General features: G+C 48.6%; 1 protein-coding gene across 1 annotated transcript; it reads left to right on the forward strand.

The window, feature by feature from the left end:
• Window positions 1-284: 284 nt before the first annotated feature.
• EIF1B (eukaryotic translation initiation factor 1B) lies at window positions 285-2,893 on the forward strand. Its single transcript, XM_081160498.1, has 4 exons — window positions 285-565; window positions 1,508-1,671; window positions 2,084-2,185; window positions 2,450-2,893. Exons 1-4 carry the CDS (start codon window positions 535-537, stop codon window positions 2,492-2,494), a joined length of 342 nt encoding a protein of 113 aa, XP_081016624.1. The 5' UTR covers window positions 285-534; the 3' UTR covers window positions 2,495-2,893.
• The last annotated feature ends 5,776 nt before the right edge of the window (window positions 2,894-8,669 follow it).

The following is an 8,669-nucleotide window of genomic DNA, read 5'->3' on the forward strand; positions in this document are numbered from 1 at the left end:
CGGCGCCACCTCTGTGCGGTGAGAGAATGGGAGTGAAGGGCGAGCCCGCGCGCGAGCGTGGAGCATGGCCCACACCCCTGGCTCCCGCGGGGCAGCTCCGCACCCACCTGGACCGTTCCGCGTCCTGCCGCCCGGCCCTGCACCGCGAACTCCCTGCTGGGAATTGCTGTCCCGGAAGCCCACCCGCCCCGGGCTCTCCGAGTGCGGTCGCCTCTCGAAAACTACAAGTCCCAGGATTCCCGGCGCGGGCGAGCACGTGGGCGGGGCGGCGGGCTCGGCTAAATACTCTCCATCGGCCATTTTGTAGGAGAAGCTGCAGCGCCGCCTCTTCTCTCGCGTCCTCGCAGCCGTCGCCGCCGCCTCTTCCTCCGCCTCCTCTCGGCTTCCGCCGCCGCCGCCGCTCCAGCCGCATCCCAGCCCCGGGGCGAAGCATTTCTTTCTTTCCGTTTTCTCGCCACTCCAGCCTCCTGACACTGTGATCCGGGCGGGCCCCGCAGGAATTTTATCCCCTCACCGGCCTCACATTAGTATCGCATGTCCACTATCCAGAACCTCCAATCTTTCGGTAAGGTCTGCTCGCCGCCGCCCCCTCCGGGCCCCCGCGCCCTCGGCCGCCCCTTCCCCCGCCCGCTCACTGCCCCCGCCGCACCCTGAGAGGGGCTTTGTCTCGGCGCCCAGAAAATGGCGACGGGCCCCCTGGCGACCCTCCCCGAGGACGGCGGACCCCAGCCCGGCTGCAGCCCCGCTCCTGCCCCCTGGCATCTCTGCGGCGCGCCGCCGGCCCCTGCGCCTCGGCCCGCCCGCTGCTCGTGGGGCGCCGCGGGCCGGGGCGCGTTCGCGGCCGGAGCTGCTCCTCAGCAGGTGTTGGGGGCGTTTAGGAGAAGGTGCGGGGACAGGCCTCCGTGTGCCCCGGGGTCCCGTTTTCTCTGCTGGCGTAGGAATTTGTAGAATTACGCCTCGATGCACACACACACACACACACACACACACACGTGTGAACGTGGATGTGCCTTTTTGCCGTTACTTTCCGCACGGCGCCTTGACGGTGAAATGACCGGGGTGAGGGTGTTTGAATGTTTCTGTTGTCATCAGAATGGAATCGGGATGACGCACGTCTTTATAGTGGCTATAAAACTGAGGTTTTAAAACGTCCTGTGGCGGAGGACCGTGTTCCACGGTAACGGTAGCCGCCTGCAACAGCGGTCTTCGGGTCCGGTATCCACGGACCTACCTGCCCGTTTAAATTGTTCTCTTTTTGTGCGACTGTCTTGGAGGTTTTACTGGTGCCCCACCCCCCACCCCCATCCCCCACCCCTCCCCATCCTCCTTCCCCCCATCCCCCTTCCCCCCATCTCCCATCCCCCCATCTCCCATCCTCCATCCCCACCCGCAAAAAGAGCAGAAGCGCTGGAACCTTCCCTGCGGGCCGCCTGGACTGGAGTGTACCGTGTATCTGGAAATCGCTCCCTAGGTAATGATTTCTGCTTTTTTTTGGATCCCTTTGCAGACCCCTTTGCTGATGCAACTAAGGGCGACGACTTACTCCCGGCAGGGACTGAGGATTACATCCATATAAGAATCCAGCAGCGCAACGGCAGGAAGACGCTGACTACTGTTCAGGGCATTGCAGATGATTATGACAAAAAGAAACTTGTGAAGGCTTTCAAAAAGGTAAGGGAGCTGGAGGGGAGAGGTCAAGCTAGGGTTGGGGTGCGCACCCCTGAATTGGATTGTGGGCCCTGCGGTATCCGTGTGGGTGAGAATGATGGGGCCCAGGAAAGCTGTGTTGGTTCTCTCAGCTAGCGCTCAGGTATTTATGTCTGGTCTCCCATCTTAAAATAGGATTTATGTGGCCGTCAAACCATACTCGAAGTAATTTAGTTATCGATGGTCCCGGTGACATCTTTGCCTACGTGTGACCTGCTGGTTCATTTCAGATTAAGTTGGGAGTAGTGGGGATTGCAGGAGACAAACTAGTTTCTTAAACGTAATCATACTGGGTGGGTAATTTTAGTCTTAGAGTTGAAAATAAAAGCTCACTGTAGTTGGCTCAGTTGTGTTGACCATTGATGCACTTCTCCAGAAATTTGCCTGTAATGGCACTGTGATCGAACATCCCGAATACGGAGAGGTTATTCAGCTTCAAGGTGACCAAAGGAAAAACATTTGCCAGTTTCTCTTGGAGGTGAGTGACGGGGGGCTTTACACGCAGCCTTGAGATTGCTCTGCCATAGGATGGCCTGATCATTCCTGCATCTACACGCGGTGTTTCTGTTACGTCACGGTACTCAAATGTGAGTCGAACTGTTTGTCATTAACAGTTGATGCCACCAAAAAAATGTTGCGACAAGCTATTAACAATGATTTTTAATGGCTACTCCGTGTTTTCTTAGGGGTGGATTTATATATTCCTTAGAGTGATTCTGCTAAATTAAGTTTTATTTTGCAGGTTGGCATTGTCAAGGAGGAACAGCTTAAGGTTCATGGATTCTAAAGTGAACCTAAGTACGTGGAGAATTTCTTGAATAATTTTATTCTCTCAATCCAGTTTGGCTGCCTTGTGAAATGGTTCTCTGCAGTACACGGACTTTTCGTTTATTTAATCATTCAAACTTCCATTCACATCTGCATGATAACAGAAAACATGGGGTATGTAGGCTAGTGACACATAAGAAAATTGCAGTAAGATGGTAACGAAACCCCGTATTCATCTTAACATGTTTCCAATGGAAAATATTTTGTTTTGAGTGTTTATTTGTTTATTGTTCAGTTTATTACTTTTCACTTGATTAAATGTTTTTTGTTGTATTAAACCATGTATGTTGCAGCTTAACAATAAAAAAGTCTATGAATTCTTCTGTGAGCAGTTAGGCTCTCAAGTCTAAGCAACCAAGATGCACATGTATTTTGTCTTTCATAATTGGCGTTCTCATTCTGTAAGTATTCTTTCTAATTAGCTTCAGCTTCTGTTAAACCCAAAGTTAGAAGATAACATTTGTTACATGTAGCTTGTATTCTTCATTTACTGACTTAAAAATAAGAATAGAAACAAGTGTAAATTCAGCCAGGGCAAAGAATCTGCCAGAATATAGCGTTACATTTTTAAAAATAATGTGAAGTAGCTCTGGCCAGGTGGCTCAGTTGGTTGGAGCGTCATCCTGTGCACCAAAAGGCTGTGGGTTCGATGCCTGATCAGGGTACATACCTAGGTTGTGGATTTGGTCCTCAGTCAGGGCGCATACAGGAGGCAACCAGTCGATGTTTCTCTCTCTCCCCCCCTCCTTTCCTCTCGAAATCAGTAAAAACATATCCTTGGGTGAAGATATAAAAAAATAAGTGAAGTGTAATTTAAATTTAAGTATTAGCATGTAGAATTCTTTCATATGTTTTTTATTGGTTATGTTACTGCACTGCCAACGTAAGTATCCCTAAGTGCCAGATAATATAGTGGACTTGTGACATAAATTTAGTCATAGACACTGCCCTGCAAGTGCGGGCGATAGTGATACCACCTTACAGCTGGAAGACATTGAGGTTCAGGTTAATTTCCCTTGAGTGCCAGAAAGTGACAGCACTGGGATGCCATCCCAGGGCTTACATCCAGAAAAGCTATGTTTTTTCACTGCACCATGGTTTTGGTGTTTCACCAGAGGAAATGAAAGCCAGGGGTTGGGGTGGTGTGAGAGATAATATGAGTTGAAGTTCTTCATTATGAGATTTTTGCAGCTCATCTTTAGCTTCAAACTTCTGCTTTTTGTTGAGTAGTAATTATTTGTTCAGTTATACCAACCATGTCATTAAAACCACTTAGCAAAGACAAAGAAATGCATCCATGACTAGCCAGTGTGGCCCTGTGGTCAGAGCGTTGGCCCCAGCACTGAAGGGTCGCAGGTTTCATTCCCAGTCAAGGGCACCTGGGTTGCAGTTTCGATCCTCAGCCCCAGTCGGCATGTGCAGGAGGCAGCCGGTCAATGTTTCTCTTGCATGGATGTTTCTTTCCCTCTCTCTCCCCCTCCCTCCCTCCCACTCTAAAAATCAGTGGAAAAAATGTCCTCAGGTGAGGATTAACAACATGTACCCACACATGCACACTTTCTAGCTTGATGCAGTGGAGGGACATTGTGTAAAGAATGCCTACCACTCGGGTCACTGCATTCTGTGCCAGCTGAACCCTTGCCCCTGTTTTGACGATTCTGCTCTGTGGGGGAGGGGCGTCGGTGGGAATCAGACACTTAATAGGCTTTGTTACTTCTACCCTACCCCATCCTACCTCCAATCAAGAGACTGGGACTATTAATCGAGTACACCAAAGTAGAGTGCTGGATTTGGTAAGCTCCTTTCTGGAAAACATTGGTTTGACTAAAAAGATCAAGAGGCTGGGGAGAATTTCCAACTTGCTGAGAAATTTGCACTTTACCTGTGACAGCCTGTAATGATTCCATCTCTAGTTGAGAGGTGCTGTGGAAATAGTTTATGAAAATGATACAACGAAACAGAGTATGTTGCCCCTTCATCTCAATTTCCTGGTAAGATGAGTATTGAACAAAGGGGGGAGAGTGACAAGGAAAGCCTCGTAGATGGGAAAATCATCTTGCACCCATAGGTAAGCTCTCGGTCTTCACTTCGTGTGTCAGGCCACTCCCAATGGATGGGATCAAAAACCTTGCCCAAGACTGGGTTTTGTGAGGAGCACCCCTCCTGATCCTTCAGCCTGGGAGCCCAGACACCTGATTGGACTTGTCACCTGTAGGGCAGTCCTGATCCTTAGAGCAAGAACTGATCATGTACTCTTTCCTTTCTTGACTTTGAGCAATGCGATGAAAATAAAGGACAGAATTAAGAATACAGATTTCTGCACTTTTACTGAAACAAGTCAAAGGATAGAGTTGGAATATTGTCCTTGTGTGGGAAAGCTGACTGGGAGCCTCAAAGGTACCTAAGCTTGGGAGCAGGGCTGCCCTTGTCCGCTCCAGAGATGGGGCTAGGCAGCATTGTGCAACAGGAGGGAAAACAGACTTAACCAATGCAGCAAAAATAACTACACAGATCCGGTACCTCCCTGTGCCTCCCAGGTGGGAAGATTTTGAGCTCCGATTTCTTTAGTGATCTGTATTTTCAGGGCACAAAATGAAAAATACCAAGTGGAGGACAAGAAGACTTGTCTCTAGACTTCTAGACTTGGCAGAAGTCTTGGCAGAGCCATGAGGAAATTGATGTTTGAGGCACAGCCCGGTATACAGTGCTACTAGCAAGGATGTCTTGTGCTCATGGGTCCTGGCCTGCCTGGGGCAGAGGAAAGCCTGGGGAAGCAGCCTGCTCTACCTACAGGAACACAGGTGGTAGCTGTTCAGAACCATCCTGGAAATGGGCGGGGTACGATCATGTGGAACAGTTCTAGTCCCAGTCAGGATAGCAGTTAATCAAAATAACAGTAACACTTCTGTGTGCCACCTGTCACCAGTTGGGCTCCAGCTAAAGGAATGGGTAGTTAGAGCTCAGGAAAAGCCAGCCTCGTTAGATCACCCACACAGACCTGCTCCATTGGGCCTGGCAGAATTTCCTGTGCCAAATGTGGGAAGAAGTGAGGGAGGCATGGCTCTGCTGTAGCTAAAACCAAGGGGATCCTCATTTCCAGTGGACTGCCACCAGCTGCCCTCATCCGACCAGTAAGTGACTGTGTCTGGGACCAAGTGAATTAAGCAAGAGCGAAACCGTGTCGGGCCCTCAGCATTGACAGCTCCTTTCACATGGCTGTTCCAACACTTCACCCCCTTTTTATCTGGATAATGGAAGCTTGGAAACAGGAAAGTCACAAGTTTGAAGAATGGTGGTATTTCTTTGCTCCTGGAACACCATTCAGAGTGGAATTAGTGCCAGGAGAGGAGGGAATGTCAAGCTGTCTGGACATTGTGTGAGGTGAAGTGGCCCATGGGGATTCTCCGACCTATATGGAGAAGTTAAATGGCAATTTAACCTCAGCATCGGTCATGCCCGGATGCCAGTGCGGGTCAGGCGCCTCACCTGTTAGCTCATCAGTCTGGTTTTGAACGGAGCAGGAGGAGCAGTTGATTTGCCGTGGCCTGCAGCTGTAAAAGTAACAGCTTGATCTGAAGCAGGGTTGGTGCCTTCTCAAACTCGTGCTCAACCTACAGACTTTTGCTCATGCAAAAAGCAATTACATAGAGGCACCGTTCATTCAAGGCACAAAAGGGGACTAAAGTTCAAAGCCAAAGTCCCCTACAGGGAATCTAAGTGACCTCAGCCCCCAAACTGGGCTTCAGCCGCAGCCCTCTGCTCCGGTCTGGAGGGTTTCGAAGGGCCTCTGGGCCTATAGAATGGTTCCGAAGGTTGGCTGTAACCCTGGGCTTTGGCTCCATGGGTCCTTCACCCACTCTTATCAGGACCCCATGACCCTCCTCCTCAGTCCACTGGTCAAGGAACAGCATGTGGTCTGGAGAGCAGAGGTAGAGTCAGACAGTACTTGAACCCACATCAACCATGGCAAGTTCTGTGGAGGAGACATCCTCAAGGATTTGGAGAGAAGCGGAATCCCTTGAAGTAAGAAAAAGGCCCATTCACTCCCTGGTTACAGAAGTCCACTCTGAGTGCTTTATTGCCATTGCCTTGTTAGACTAGACCATGGGAACCACTTGCAACCTACTGAAACAACATTGGGTACCCAAGAAATGATGTATTAAATAAGAATCGAGGCGGGAGGTGATACAGGTAAGTATGCAATCCTTTAACACCCCCTTGTGGCCACTTAAAAAACTGGCTAGCTCCTGGCGGTTCACGGTGAATTATGGGAGGTTTAAGTTGTTGCAGGCAATGAAAGCACCTGCTGACAGGTTTAATTTTGTCTTCCTTCGCAAGTTATGCAGAAATTGACCTGGCCAGACCTTTATCATTGAAATCCATAAAAATATACTGCAATTTGTGGTTTGCTTTTACCTGGGAGAGATCAGAAAATGCTTTAACAGCCTTGCCATGGGGATGCATAAAACCATCTTGCTTGCTATTTACCACAGTGTTATTAGAAGGAATTTAATGCAGATGTAAACACGTCTGTTTATGGCCTCCAGAGACTAGGCGATGAAGCTGGAAAACAATCAGCTCCTCCTAAATTGCCCCACGCTGAGGAACACGGTCTGGAATTACACACACACTGAGTATATGGTATTCTCCATCTAAACCTCGATCTTGGACCGGTGTATGGGTTCGCATGCCTTTCTACCTGCGGAAGACACACACTGAAAAGGTCATGTGAAGATCAGCAACTTCCGTCTGGGGAGTAGTAACTGGACTCCCTTAAAGTCCCTACGTCCACAGCAGAGGCACACCTCAGAGACAGTGTTTGTTTCCAGACCAGCGCAATAAAGTGAGTCATACTTTTTTTGCTGGTGGACCGAGGGTCTTGCCTTCAGTTTGTAAAAAGCCACATCATCTGTGAAGCACTTCCCACTCAGTTTGGAGAGGGAGAGGAAGAACAGCTATCAGAGTTGCCTTTTTGGCACATGCAGTGCTAGTGTTCCTAGGACTTTTTGTCAAAGGGCCTAGATTCTGCTGCTGACTTGCTCTGACCGGGAGAGGCTCCAAACCCCAACTGCTTGGCCCAAATCTGTGCACAACCTCATTCTGACTGTGAGGGGAGGCAGGGTACCCGAGGTCTCAAACCTGTTTCCTTATCGCTAGAATGGAGATGATGACCTCAAGAGACTCATTGTGGGGATTACTTGCACAGTACTTGGCACGTAAGAAGTGTTATCTATCAAAGGAGAAAACATTGGTCATGTTAACTTTATGGATGTGAAAGTAAGTACATGATGTGAAAATGTAAGAGTGAGAGCTGAAGTGGAACTTCAGTCATCTCTTTATACCCCAGACCTACAGAATCCTGGTACTTAATAAACACACTAGGTGGGTGGCTGGGCCTAGCAGCCCAGGTTTACAAGTGGCCTCTAGAAAACAAAGAGTGAGTGAGCGTTGACCTTGAGCTGCCTGACCTCTGGAGCATTGCAGTTAGGGCTCCTTTTTGATACTTATTTGTACCTTTTCTCTTTTTTTCTTGATCAGTGCTGCCAGAGACTTACCAGTTTTTCATTAAAAAAAAAATTTTCTTTCACTTTCTTGACTCTCCTAGATGCTTATTTTCTGTTTCATTAATTTCTGCCCTTATTTTTATCACTGTCTCCCTCCCACTTTCTTTGTTCTATCCCTTTTGTAGCTTCTAAGGTTAGACGCTTAGCTCAGTAACTCTTAACTTTCCTCATTTCAGTTGTGAGCATTTAAGGATGTACATTTCCCTTGTGCAGCCCACACACGGGTTTTGATAGTATTTTCCTTATCATTCGCTGAGGAACGTGTTCTAGTTTCCGTTAAATTTGGCGACCTCCGCTCCTTGGGGAGCTCTGTGGTCTACCCGCCCTGCTCAAATCTGCAGAAATATGCACCTGCTCTTGGCACCCTCCTAGATGCGGTTCCCTTTCACTGCTTGTGTCAAACGCTTTTCAAATATTGTATTTGGAGATATCAGGTGTTATCATATTTCCTGAAAGTAGCAGTTCTTTTTCCACTTTCTCTTCTCTTGGCTGTTTCTCTTGGTTACAGTGGGGCAGGGATATCTTTACTCTGCCTTAACCACAAATCCCCAGGTGTATTTTGATATTTTA

The sequence above is a fragment of the Miniopterus schreibersii genome (genome assembly GCF_964146895.1).
Source record: "Miniopterus schreibersii genome assembly, chromosome: 15".
Taxonomy (NCBI): Eukaryota; Metazoa; Chordata; class Mammalia; order Chiroptera; family Miniopteridae; genus Miniopterus; species Miniopterus schreibersii.

What these genes read in the sequence shown, in the direction of transcription:
- EIF1B (XM_081160498.1), top strand. Translation starts at nt 535, where the DNA reads ATGTCCACTATCCAGAACCTCCAATCTTTCG. An exon ending in CCAGAACCTCCAATCTTTCG is followed by an intron (nt 566 to 1,507) that starts GTAAGGTCTGCT and finishes ATCCCTTTGCAG; the next exon opens with ACCCCTTTGCTGATGCAACT. An exon ending in TTTGCCAGTTTCTCTTGGAG is followed by an intron (nt 2,186 to 2,449) that starts GTGAGTGACGGG and finishes TTTATTTTGCAG; the next exon opens with GTTGGCATTGTCAAGGAGGA.